At 41.5% G+C, this 14,059-nt stretch overlaps 2 protein-coding genes across 3 annotated transcripts in view; one reads left to right on the plus strand and one right to left on the minus strand.

The window, feature by feature from the left end:
- The first annotated feature begins 772 nt into the window (after positions 1 to 772).
- marveld3 (MARVEL domain containing 3) lies at positions 773 to 3,246 on the plus strand. Of its 2 annotated transcripts, none has more exons than XM_085761554.1 (4): positions 773 to 789; positions 1,330 to 1,593; positions 1,815 to 1,912; positions 2,494 to 3,246. In XM_085761554.1, the coding sequence occupies exons 2-4, from the start codon at positions 1,337 to 1,339 to the stop codon at positions 3,102 to 3,104; spliced, it is 966 nt and encodes a 321-aa protein (XP_085617680.1). In that variant the 5' UTR covers positions 773 to 789; positions 1,330 to 1,336; the 3' UTR covers positions 3,105 to 3,246. The 2 variants fall into 2 exon arrangements, with proteins under 2 accessions (XP_085617680.1, XP_085617673.1); XM_085761547.1 differs by lacking the exon at positions 773 to 789 and adding an exon at positions 849 to 866.
- A 2,977-nt stretch (positions 3,247 to 6,223) lies between these two features.
- The window catches only part of phlpp2 (PH domain and leucine rich repeat protein phosphatase 2), a 35,589-nt gene continuing 27,753 nt past the window's right edge, over positions 6,224 to 14,059 (minus strand). Inside the window, exons 13-19 of the mRNA XM_085761567.1 lie at positions 13,338 to 13,538; positions 12,924 to 13,086; positions 12,700 to 12,830; positions 11,288 to 11,401; positions 10,526 to 10,720; positions 10,184 to 10,415; positions 6,224 to 10,067 (exon numbers count right to left, since the gene is read on the minus strand). Of these exons, the coding sequence (XP_085617693.1) occupies positions 8,778 to 10,067; positions 10,184 to 10,415; positions 10,526 to 10,720; positions 11,288 to 11,401; positions 12,700 to 12,830; positions 12,924 to 13,086; positions 13,338 to 13,538 (2,326 nt within the window). The 3' untranslated portion in view covers positions 6,224 to 8,777. The remainder of the gene's footprint in view (positions 10,068 to 10,183; positions 10,416 to 10,525; positions 10,721 to 11,287; positions 11,402 to 12,699; positions 12,831 to 12,923; positions 13,087 to 13,337; positions 13,539 to 14,059) is intronic.

Consider the following 14,059-nt stretch of genomic DNA (forward strand, 5'->3'; position numbering starts at 1 on the left):
CACAATGGTTGCAGAACCAGTGAGTAGCCTACTCAAATGTCAGGGGAAAAATCTGCCATATCCAGTCTTATTCTATGTTTATCCCTGGGTTTGTGCTATAGGTTATTGTAAAGAAAGTGGAGGGATCTACTTTCTCAAAGGGATCGAAGCCTAAGTCATTTAATGACTCTTGCTTGTTTCAGATAACCTGATGAATAAACATTAACAGGCATCTGTTTTATTTTTACAGCACGTGGGACTAAGCTTTCCATAACTGATATAGAGTAGTCGCACGACGTTTATTTTGAAATGACGTACGGCACCGGAAATGCAAAGTCTACTTTTGCTGGGAGTTTCTCGATTTTAAACGTGACCGCGTGCGCTCTCTGCGTTCACGTCCGGGTTGAGGCATGAATCGCAATTTTTTGTTTTTGGAACTTGATTACAACTGAAATCAACGATTTCTAGACAATTTTCTGTTTTTATTGAACTTGATTGAAGCTACCGGAATCTTGTAATATCCACCTTTAAACTGATCAGTGACTTAGACGTTGTTTTATGGTCTAAAATGTTATTAAACAACATGAAATAGGCTACAGGGCTTATAATGATGCAATAAATAATATACCATATCGTTGTGTACTATGTGTTACTATAATTTGAAGGGAAAAAAAGGAGTTGGATTAATTTTACATCTTTTGCTCATTTTACTGTAGGCTATTTTCCCAGAAACTGCCTCCAAACTAGTGGGCGTGGCACAGCACAGGTGTGGGACAGCAGAGGGGAACCTTAAACAGCAAGTTGGGGAAGGTAAGTTGTTGTTTCTCAGCACAAACGAAAAAAACAAACAAAAACGCGACAACAAGGACAGAATAAAAGTAGGAAAGGTTGGTATTGTCTTGTGTTAATCCAGAGCCTAGAAAACTATTTCACCTTTGCGTAAAGACGTCGAAACAAACGAATTAATTTCGTATCAGGTGAAGCAAAGGCGTTGTCGTGAGCTTAAGAAATGTAGCCTAATCCTTTTGACTTTCAGCTTGAAATGAAATAACATTCAAGCACGTAAAAGTCAATTTTTATTTCGCTGACGTTTAATTCTTGTTAATTGTAATCAAGTTACGTTATTAAACCGCCCCTCTTCTGCCATCACCATTTTTTATATGGTGTCACCTCATGAATGAAGAAACCTCTGTCTTTGGTCCTTTACCTCACCCAGGCATTAATCTCTGTTAAATAGTTCATGCAGCTTTACTGTGCATAGCTAGTTGCCCTAACAGAAACACCAGCCAACTATCCACTTAGTTTATTAGAGTCTCTAATAGGATTCATGCCCATAATCTTCTTTTGCAGGCAGAAGATGCCTGAGAGGGGACGACACCACCAGAGGAGTGATGTGTATGCAGACTACAGCAGCAGGGACTCAGACGTCTCATACAGTGGAGACCACTCTTCCTATGATGGCAGAGGCCGCAACCAGAAGCCAAGGGACGTGGGCGAGAGAGGCTCTGCTGGTGACAGGAGAGCCAAACAAGACAGACAGAGGGACGTGACAAGTGCCTCTCACCAGGAGCCACCTGCTTATAGAGACCACCACCATGAAGGACCCTCCGGACTGTAAGGCAGCTAATACTTTATACAGGCCTAAACAAGGTCCTGTATTCACTGTGATGTCTGTCCATACAACCTAAAGGCCACACTTGTCAGGGTTATGTTACATACAGTAATTTGTCTTATTTGTATGTTTATGTAAAAGTATATGTTTTTTTTTTATTTTTTTAGAAGAAACATATTATATCCTACCTCCATTAAAAAAAAAACGTTATTATGTCTTGTAGGTCCAGAGAGACATCACTGTATCACTCTGAAGGAGAGTATTATGAGCAACAACACAGACAGGCTCTGTACAATCTCAGATACATCGTAACCGCCAGAGGCAAGTACAGTTATTTCTGGGCCCTTCTGGGAAAACACATGCTTGTCGGTATTTTTAATAAATATATTGAACCACATAAAATTGAATATAGTTACTTATTGTTTTGTTTTTTTTAAATTGCGGTGGTGCAGTTTTTAGTTCACTTATGTTCTGTTTGCTTTACATCCTCAATCTGTTTTAAATACTGCTGGTTCCTTTGATTGGTAACTCCACAGAGTGCATGCTAAACATTTGCATTGTAAATGATAAGAAGCCACAACATTATACAGTGTACTAGGTTTAGTCAAAACAGGCACAGGGATTTGTTTTTAACTGGTAATTTACATTTAGTGCTATTGATACATTTTTGATCAAACAGTTAATCATTATATAACATGTCAGATTAACAGTGAAAATCAAATATTCATCAGATATATCCATATTTATTATAATAAGTAATAAATATAAGTAGCAAATGTAGGCTACTCATCAGAGAAACCAGTGTACTTGCTATAAATTAACTCATCATTCCAGCTTTAGTCTCACTGCTTCATGTTGTTGTACTTTCATGTCAGAGTTGTGTTTTATCACGTATCTCTCAGGTCTGTGCCAGTTTATGGAGCTGTGTGTGAATCTGCTCATCGTCATCTGTGCCGGAGTGCCATACAGCAACAACGGGGGTTACCGTGACCTGGCCAGCCTCGGCGGTATCTACTATTATCACTTTGGCGGAGCGCAGGCCTTCTCCGGAGCCGACGCAGACAGGGTGAAGGAGCTCGACCAGTTATTCCATCAGCTCAAGCGGCCTCCGTACGTCTTCACCATGGTCTGCGGTGGACTTTTAATGGTCTACGCTTGTGCCTTGCTCGCTCTGGGGATTTTCAGAGTCCCTTACCGCTGGCCGCCCGTGCTGCTGGGGGAGGCTGTGCTGAACTTCCTGATCAGCCTGGGTTACATCCCTGCCTTGGCCTTCTACTTCATTAAGCTGCAAGAAACCTACAATAATCCCATCTGTAAGGAGAGAGAGCAGATGTACCAGAGCAAAGGGCACAAGGGTTTTGACTGCCAGTTCCACGGCACAGACATTGCAGGGGGTCTCTTCGGGGTGGTGGGGGTGTTTGTTTTCATCTTTGGAGGAGTGTTAGCTATCAGAGCTTTCAGGTCAGTGCAGGAGCTAAAGAAGCAAAGAGCCAATGAGGACAATAATTTTTAAGCTGTCTTTTTTTACTCCTCAACATTGGGTAGAAATCCCTCTGAGGAGAAAACATGGAAAGTATTTAGCCTTTTTTTTTAATCACGTCTAACTGTCTATTAATCACTTTTAATGTGATTACATTTTTATACACTTTTTATGCTTTGAGAAAGTTTACATTTCATTTTAGAGAACACTTTTTTTAACTATTACCTCTTTTCTACTTATACCTGAGTATGGTGTCTGTTACATTTTGTATAAATGTGAAGTTTTAATAAACTAATCAAATGGCAAACTTTTACTTGACATTTGTGCACGAAAATAAAAAATAAAAATACTGACACTGATACTAATTGATTGTATTCATTCTAAATGAGTTGGTTGTGTAGTAATGTCAGCCTTTGCCCTTTTCTTTATGAATGACATTTCTCTGATATACTTCCATAGGTCTTGATCTCTTACTGTAGGTAAAAAAAATTTTTTAAAAAGCCACTCAACACATTAATTATTGGCTACCCCATAGATTTCAGTTGAGTCTTTTGATCATTAATCTTGGCAGTTTAATCTTAAATCATCCTCTGCTTTGAACGTTTGAATTTGGAAGTTTGTAGTTTGTCTTGTTTGCACTGAATTCCCGTAGAATAAATTACATGTCCATTGAATGTCAATATCTTATCATTTTTTACTTCAGTACTGCTTTACGATCTCCCATCTCACAAGAAAAAAAATATGGATACCCAGAGTCTTGTTACATTTAACAATTTAACCAACTATGATTGAGATGTTGTTCTAAACTCTACCAACAGATGGCAGATCTACAGTGTAGGGGGATTTACTCATGACTTCAACATGTGGATGAATGTACATTAGTATAGCATCAAGTGTTTCTTCTCATTTATCGTCTCAACATTAATGACAGCCGGTCAGTATTATATTTCATACTGACCCAAAAGAAGTAATTTTGATTATATTTATTGGCATGAAATCAAAATGAAAAGTATGAGCAAAATGGACACTTGACAAAAAATAATCACAGTAAAAAGTTTTATTGCTACTTGGCTTAAAGTTAATTTAAAAACAGCATGTCTGCTCAAAACTAATGATAGCAGCATTTCAAATAAAATAACAACTACCTTCCACTCTCAAAGTTCAGGGGAGTACAGTTCTGTCTGACAAACAGCAAAAGTGCTCATTGTTAGTCCTGTTCCTAAATCATAAATCGTCTTCTAATAATTAAACAGAAAACTTAATTTAAGCAGTAATCTGCATGCTAGAATACAAACCCAAAAATATTAGATATGCTCCTGTTTGTACAAATAAATCACATTTTGTATGCACTCTTATGTTTTTAAGTTGACTTATATTTAGGGCATGCTTTCAACATTAAATACAGTTATAATTAGTACCTTCAAATAAAGTACCATAATGAGAGACAGTATTCTGTAGAATCCCAATCACTTTAAATTCTGTAGTGGAGAGGGAAATATAGATTTGCATGAAACAATGAAGTACAAAAATAAACATCAGCTTCTTGGCATTGAGAAAAAAATATCCAAAGCATTTCTAGAAAACAATGTACAGAAAGGAACAAGTGGGATTAAACAATGGCTACTTTGGTCACATGTTAAACAACTGGAGCATCTTCGATCAGTTTCATTCACCATATTCACACAGAATTACAGTCAATCCATTGTTCACACGAGCATGCATACACTTGTGGTACATGTGCACTTAAGCTTCGTTTTAAACACACACACACACACACACACACAAACAGACATTTTGCAACATATTGTAGTTGAACAAGGAGCTTGTTACGTTGTGCAGAGAGGAAATAATCTTTTACAATTAATAAATGATCAGCTGTTAAAACAAAAACTCTGGCACTGTAGCCTACTCAAATGCACATACCCTCTATTTTGGTGCAGGAAAGGGGTTATGAGCATTCTTCTTCTGGACCCCCTCCACTAAAGAATTAAAGGGAATATTTTTAATTCAATGCACTGTACCCTGTGCTCCCTCTTCCTGTATCTACCCACACAGTTGGCATATGTACACGCACACTGATTAGTCTAATGGATCATTATTCAAATACGCTTAGTATTGGAAGAACAGGACAGTAGGTGATTATATGGCATCATGGAGACAGACAGAATTAATGTACAATGAGTGCATAAAACTACATGAAAAAAACTGATCCAGGTGGCTCTGGTGGCACTAGACATAGCACTGTAATGTAGTCGGAGCTGACTTGGCGAAACTTGGAACAGAATAATGTATTACACTGGAAATGAGAAAGGAAAAGACATACACAATAAAAGAGCAATGAAACTTACACACGCAGTTCCAGTACATACACCACACACACATACATCGAGAACATTAAGAAAAAGGATCATTGTAGTTAAGGTGATGGAAAAAGAAGCTCTGATATAAATGTATATATGTATATATAAACATATACATATATATATATATACACACACACACACATAGAACTGACACTTTGCATATTTGTATGAGGGAATTCCCGCCATCTGTTGCAAACACCACAACCACCTCAGAGTTAACTTAATGAAACTTTTCCTGAAGGAAAGTTCCTTTTCTCCTCTCCACACTCTCTGAAGAGATCGGATTCCCAACTTGTTTCAGATGTGTACTAATACTATTCACAATCATTTGTCTTACAGCTTTTCTAGCTCCTCCTGTGGCAGGTACGCCCTCAGTGGCCATCAGTGTTTCACCGTCATCGGGTCGGATGCCGGACACCATGTGCGGGTTACAGGCTACAGTCAGAACCACATGAGCCCCCAGTGTTTGGCATCTCAGACCCTGTACCATCTGATCAATAAAGTGACTGGAAATAAAATACAGTATTAGCCTCAGCAGTTTCCCATTGGTTATTTTAGAAATTCTTAAATTCAAAACTTATGTTGAAATCAGTAATTGAATTTTGAATGAGCATAATAAGGACAGTAGCAGTGGTTTGATGTAAACCTATTGTCTTAAGACTACAGTTTGTTGTGACATAAAACATTTTCTGGTAGGCCAGATGATTTTGTATCAGTTTGCAGAATGCTTCAACCAAATACCAAACTAGATATACATACAGTAATGTAAGTGTATATCCTACATTAAAGAGTGAGAGTAATATTGGCAAATAGTGTTAGAGTTACTAAGTACTAAGTGTGTTATGCTGTTTGTGGTGCTGACATAGGTAAATACATTCTGAAAAACTCAGATGTAGCTGAGAGCAAACAAACACATATCAGAAAGTGAATGTTGTAAATTAATTATAATGTCACTTTACATCATTGTCGCTTCCGTTGGCTATTCATTCTGAAACAGGAGGTGATATTCTGGTCTCAGGAAAGCCTCAATAATCCCAGCAAACTATTGTTGATCAACATCTCATATTAAACTCTAATATACATAACTTTGAAAATGTCTATCTTCTATATACAAAGTGCTTTTAACAGTGTTTCAAGAGACAAAACTTTTAAATAACAACAAAAGATTCAGACTCACACATGAATTAAGGCTTCATCAGCAACTGATCACTCATTTCCATGGAGCAAAGTAAGTTCAGAAGGGCTGTTTTCATGAACAACACCCCCAAGCTAAAGACCTCAGTCAAAAACAGAAAAGTAGTGGGACAAAACAATGGGCTCCACCTTTCAAAAATACTCAATAGTGTGACTTTAAGGCTAAAAGGGAACACTCAAAGGTCCAGCAAAACTATGGGATGCCAGAACTCCACCACTACCAACCTGGAGCATGAACTAAAAATATAAAATCTTATGTAGTAATCACTGACATGAGCAATTACCCAACTTTGGCCTTGTTGTAACCACGGCAGCCCCCGGCAGAGCTGCCTGTTCTTTTGGCACAAGGTGGGGAGGTTCAGGAACAGGCAAACTGAGGTTTTCCAGCGCTGCATGATATTTAACTGATCATTTGAATGATGATGTAGTTTTTGACAGCCTGGGTTCAGGTGAGATAGACCTATATATGACTGATGCAATGCCTTAAAAACACTCATTGTACTATGCAATTAAATTAGGTGAAAAAAAAAAATCATTATTAGCGTTACACCACCTCGTAGTGCTGCTGCACAGGTAATACTAAACCTGTGAGATGAATCCTGATGAACCACTGCCCCCCGATCTGGAATAAGGATAAATGCAATATGTGAGCTATATGAAATTATAGCAAGGCATGATCTGTTTCAATGTCACAACTTGTGCGCTTACTTGTAAAACAGTGGGTTCGGACCCAAACTTTGTGACACCTTCTGTACAAAGACCAGATCTTACAGAATACAAGATAAACAGGTTTCAGTTCTGTGTGTCACGGGACATAAAAGTATACTCTGCTTGTCTGGGTAGAGCTTTCGAGATCTACAGTAAGATGAAAAAATATTTGATATGAAAATTAAAAATGTCAATATCCTGCAGTACAAATTCTATATGTACCCTTCATCTCCTGACAGTGAACAGTGAAATAATTCACTTTTGTGCCTTCACTAGTTTGTTCAAATGACTGAAATTAAATTAAATGATGTTTAAAAACCCTGGGGTCTCCACTCCGCTATCCAGTGACAATAAAATAGATTAAATCCAAATTATCTTTATTTTCCGTAGATGTAGATTCAAAGGAGATCATTTGATCATGCACTGCGACAGATTATACTGGTAGAAGGATTTTTGAATTCTTAAACACATCAGCTCTGTACAGTTGAATGACTTTGATATTATAATTTTAGTCAGCTATTCAAAGTACATTGCTCTAAACAGCAATTCTTTTTGATCTTAATGTCAGCAGCTCAAACACACCACATCAGCTGGCTGCTAGTTGTGAGTGTGCAGTATACTTTATAGAATGAATTTACCCTATATAGAAGATTCTATACATTTGAGTGGGAATGGTGTAAATAAAACATAACCATAATATTTCTGGCCATGTAAATGCAGTTATTTTGTTTCCACATCTTCTCTAGTCCAATGTGCCGTACAAGCTTTAATTCTGTCTGATTTCTTTTGTAAGCCACAGGAGGAGGAGGAGAGCAAAAGCTGTGTCCGTGATGTTCTCGTGGACACACGGTCCCTCCTCCTAATTTAACTAACAAACTCACTTCCCCGAACACAGCCTGGGCTGGGGGAGCTCTAGGCTGAATCGTTCCACAGTAGGCACTTTTTCAAGTTGCAGTTAGAGGGTCTCTCTCCAGGACCTGAGAGACCACAAAGCCCCTCCGGAGAGGAGATTTGCCCTCACTGAACATCCTCCCATACACACCCTCCAGACTGCTCGACTTTCCAAGTAAAGGGAAAAGTTGCTGACATGTTTAAACACATGAGGTAACCCATTTCAGGTCAGGTTTGTTTTGCTTCATGATAGCCAGCCATCCTTCTCACAACATCATTGTTATGAACTGGGACCTTTGTCCCCCACCTATTTTCTCCAATACTCAAACTATGCACATAAACCTTTTTTCTTTTTCTTTTTTTTACCTTGAATTAATGGAGCAGGATCACTGCTGATGACTATCAAGGTCACACAGGTTTGTCTTATCCTCACAAAAGATCTCAATGGCAACTTGAGTTGGAAAATCCCACATGTATGAGAAAAACCTCTTCTCTGGAATGGCACAATCACATAATTGCAGCCACATGCCGCTCTGCTGTGTCCCCCCCTCTAGAGGGCGGTATCATAGACTTCTTGCTGTAGGATGGGAATTGGGCCTGGTCCTGGAACCAGGTTGGAGGCAAATGCAGGAGGGTGTGGATGATCCCACACAGGGTCTTTGAAGGAGGGGATTGCGGACGGTGCAGAGGAGCCTGAGATTAGAGGGCTCTGGCCTCTTAGCTGCTCCCTGACTTCCTGCTCCAGGCTCGGAGGCACGATCAGCTGATCCTCAGGGTCCGGCTGCGCTGGGGCAGTGAAGTAACCAGACTTCTTCTTAGGAGCCTCCAGGGCCACCTCAATAAGATTATGACTGTCCTCAGGGGCCACCACTGAGCCATTAGACAGCTTCTTCCCATTGGACAGGCTGGATGTGGAAGGAGACTTCTTAAGGTCAGCAATCTCTCTCCCGCATACAGCCAACAGGCAGCCGTTCGTCGCTGACACCACCACGCTGTTCTGTCTGCGCATTTTGCCATTTGGATAGTCAGAGCTTCGCTTTTCCAGTTCTAAGTCCTTGGGGCTGTCTGGGGCCCCCGAGCGCAGCTGGAAAGCACAGCAGTGAATGTCCACCTCTACTTCTAACTTGCTGCCGTTGGAGATAACACCCTCAAGTGGAGCTTCGTCGTCACTATCCAAGCCGTTGTCGGACTGGTTACTCGAGAAGGTAGCAGAGGAAGGTTGGCGCTGGAAGAGCCCCGGGTGTGGTACCGCACCAGCTGAGCCAGGCACCATGATCCCACACAGCGTGGTAGCGGGGTGCAAGCTGCAGCGTCTCTCTGGGCGAGAAGCAAGACCAGAGGACTGGTGCTCATCTGAGGCGGTGGAGCCTGCCTCACTGCCCACCTCCGAGGCTGACGTCTCACTGTTGAACTCAGACACAATACCACTGCTGGACGAAAGGGTGGCTGGGTCATTGGGTCCCGGGGTCACGGACACGGGTGCAGGGGCAGGAGGGGGACCTCGGGGTTCAGCGGTGGAGACGGGCGGCTCACAGGTGCAGCTGTCTTCACCGATATGCAGGGACACAACCACAGCCCCGATGTTGTCCTTGCAACCGTAACTCTGGGCCAGCGAACACAGCTTCTTGGCAGCGGCGCGAGGATCTCGCACGGCCTGCACGGTGCACACTGCCTCCTGGTAGGAGACCCGTTCAAACAGCGCTCGATTCCCCAGGATCAAGAACTCGTCCTGGGAGCAGAGAGGCTCAGTGTGCACCCAGGGCTTTGGAAGCACCCAAGGAGACAGGTAGGAGCAGCCCAGCAGGCGAGAGCAGCATGTTACTCCACTCACTTTGTTATCCTAAAAGACAGACATGCTATTAGAATTGCAATTGTAACATATAATACCCACCTCTGGGTACGAACCTGCACATTGACATTAGATCAAAGGTTCTACATGCAAGCTGTGTGCATCACCTCGGTAATAATGGCTTTGCTGAGTTTAACTCTCTCCATCTCCTCGGTGGAGTTCTCCAGGCTGTAAACCTTAGAGAGAGGCACAGGTCGGCCATCCCGGCACAGCACTGCCTGGCAGGTGCCCACGTTAGCCACAGTGAGGCTGAGGGAGCCTCCTGGATCTGAAGCTTCATGGTGGATATAACACAGCAAAGCAGAAGCACCAAGTTTCTGGCCGGCCATACCCAGTTTCCTGTAGAATTGGGGAAAAAAAACACAGCAATTAACAAACACTTTGTGGAGCAGGTTGCTACTGCTGAATAGGTTTTTAATAAAGACTAACAATTTATAAATTTGTCCTACCTGTGTGAGGTGAGGAAAGTGTTGCACATATAAACACTGTCGATACCGGAGTGCTGCAGCTCCTCGCACAGCACATCTCCCATGGTGCACTGCAGCAGCCGAGGCACTTCCTCATTGCGGTCTCCATCAAAGATACCGTAACACGCTTCTACGCTGTCTCCAAACTGGTCTACAGTCAGCACAGACACACATAACCTGTCCCCAACAATAGATCCGCATTAATAAAGTGATGACTCAGCGACTCGCATACAGAGGTCAACTTCATACACACATCAACAAGCAACACCAGCAGCTCCAGGTCAGGGAGCGATAAAAAACTGTGGTGTCTGGGGCTCCTGAAGAAGCAGCCAGTCTTATCATGCTCTCAACAGTGATGCACTTAACATTGTTACAAGCATTAAATCCAACAGAATTATTAGGCTCCACTGCACCAGCTAAAAAGATTCACGGACTGCCCTCATGTCAGTACTAGGCGCCTACCAGTGACTCAGATATTGACTCAGTGGTACTGTAGACACCTGCTCTGTGCTTTCTGTTTGAGTGTTGCTGTATAAGCACAGAACACAGCATGTGCATTGCATATACTGCATTGGAGACAGTATATCCAATGCACCACGTAGCGATGGCATAAATACTAAAGTGTCTTAACTTGGGTGATGCAGATTTGTTTACACACTGAGCACTCATGTAATCATTTCACGACAGTTTGGATAGATGTACGAAGATGTTCACAAACAAACAGGAACCCCAGGCAATACTCACTTGTTTCTTTGACCGCTCATTTCAGAGTAACCATGGTTCCATGGGGTGGAGACACTCTGTGAGTCTCCTGCTGTCGTAGTGGATTTCTGGTCTAATTTTAGGGTGGTGATGTGACTGAAAAAGGAGAAGAAAAAATACAGAAACAGGTATATAGTGGCATGCAAAAGTTTGGGCACCACTGGTCAAAATTTATGTGAATGTGAACAATTAAGCAAGTGGAAGATGAAATGATCTCCAAAAGGCATAAAGTTAAACATGAAACACTCTTTTGCAATATTTTAAGCAATATCAGTGTATCATTTTTGTTTTCTACAATTTTAGAGTGAGGAAGGGAAACAAAGCAGCAGCCTGCAAAAGAATGAGGAAAACCCAGGAGACTTGAGCTCTCAGATAACTTTGACCAATGTATCAGACAAGCTATGTACCATTTAGACGCTGTGAAAGTTTCCAAAGAGGGGGCTACTTGGTACTAGCTATGCAGGGTGCCACACCTTTGCTACGGGCCCTTTTCCTTTTCTGTCGTTTTTAAAATGTAAAATATGAAACAAAAAAAAAGGTATTGTTTAAAATGTAAAGGGAATGTGTCATCTGTAACTTCATACGTTTTGGAGATAATTTCATCATCCACTTGCTTAACTGTTCACATTAAAGCAGATATCATCGGCACGGCCGTTTCGGCTAATGCTGTGTTCAAGGCAGGCTTTTGAAACCGTAAGTTACAGCTTCAAGTCACAACTACGACTTGGTAGCGTTCCAGGTAACCCGTAGCTCGTGTTTTTACCGTCCTGTTGTCTGTGAAAGTTCCCTATAACGGCCACTCGTAACTTCCGACCCGTGAACTCGTACCAGATCGAACTGGTATGACTTCACAGGAAGGAAAAACACAAAGTACGAGTTTCCTTGAACGCACCATGAGTTAGCAGCCCCCGCCCTTGTCAGGCATCAATTGGTCCTCGTGCTACGTCACCACATTCACGCGCATCCCTTGGCTGCACACACAGCCCTTCATGCTCATTGGATAACACTTGTATCCCACAAGGAAAATTTTCTCCTCGGGTTACAGCAGAGCAGAGTGACGGAGAGACTCGTGTTTAGGCTGAAATACTTCATGTAAGTGATTGCTGACGGAAAATAGGACTATTTAGGACTTATATTAACAAAAACATTCCACTGATATCTGCTTTAACAGAAATTTTGACCAGGGGTGCCCAAACGTTTGCATGCCACTGTATTGTATGCACATGCACAATATATACACGCAATGCACAGTGTATATTAAGACTGAAGCTTTATCTCTTGAATATGTGTCCAGACACCTATAGAATCCGATATGCTGGTGCTTATGTTTGCTTGATACATTTTCCGTGAGATGCCTGCAGTCTTTTTAAATGTGACGGGGCTCTGTCACTCACCTGAAGAGGTTAAGGGTTTTGTGTTCCAGCATCAGGCTGCTGTTGCCTGTCAGGTCCAGTTCTTGCAGAGAAGCAGGCAACGAGTCGGGCAGCTGGATCTCCGTCAGCTCATTACAGCTTAGATCTACGAGCTACACACGTACAAAACACACACACGGGCTGATGCAGGTGCAGTACAATCACATATACAATGTTTGGGCAGATAAAATAAGAACATGTCTGACCTTGATCTCAGGCAGGTTGAGGATCTCTGGGAAGACAGTAATGTGGTTGGAGTGTGCTATGAGTGTGTGTAGTCTCTTACAGCTGGACACAGTGGACGGGATAGTCTTTAACTTGTTGCCACTTAGATTTAGCTCCTCCAGCAGCTCCAGCTTACTCAGCTTACTAAAGAAGAGCAAAAATATCAGTGAAAAACCCCAGGGCACAGAGAAAAGCCAAATAATCTGAAACCAATGATTCAATTTTTAAATCAAATTACTAATAATTCAAAATGAACTCTTGAAACAGGCCATGGATTTACACCAATCAGCCACAACATTAAAACCAGTCATCTGTGAGGAAGGAAAATGGTTGGTAATGATAAACAAAACAAATAAAACCTCTGTGTTCATAATAAAGAAAGCACAGGTAACAACCTGGCAGGGAAGGAAAGTAATTGGTTGTAGGCGAGGTGAAGGACGCGCAGGTTCTGGTGTCCAACCAGCAGAGCACCACAGTTGTCATTGAGGTTGTTCCTGGTCAGGTAGAGCTCCTGAAGTGTACTGAGGCTCTCCTCTGATTGGCTGCTGGGAGGAATACTTTCCAGGGCATTGGCTGACACATTTAAGTATTTTAGGCTGTAGGAGACAAATAATAACAAGAGACACATTAGTATGATTGCTCAGGATTGAACCAAAATAGTATACTGTATGCACCCATCCCTGTTTCTTTTACTTGGAGAAGCTGAAACTGTAGGTTCTCATTTCTCTTTGTGTATGGTGGATGAACAAAGACATTATTATATTTTATTATATAAGAGTGATCCAAATGTTGAGGAAATTATTTGCGACACGTTGTAGGTTCCATCATGTGAACAGACATTTTTGCCATTTTTATGATGCAGATCTGAACAGAATTTCCCCTTGTATGCATTATTTCTCTCTGCTTTTATCCACCCAAAAACAGTGTGTGTAAGCCGCAAATGTGTTTCATTAGACTTTTAATGTAAGTGAACCTGGCCTCACCTCTACAGTGAACAGGATAGAGGACGTAAATAATGTTTGTGCAGTAATACATAGGGTTATTTTAGGGTTATAGAGGTTTTGGGGATTTTTCTAGTTTCCATTCTGATTTCTGACACAGTTCATTTGTCTTTGCA

This window comes from Trachurus japonicus, chromosome 3 (assembly GCF_045865225.1).
Source record: "Trachurus japonicus isolate A0001 chromosome 3, Traja_1.0".
Lineage (NCBI taxonomy): Eukaryota > Metazoa > Chordata > Actinopteri > Carangiformes > Carangidae > Trachurus > Trachurus japonicus.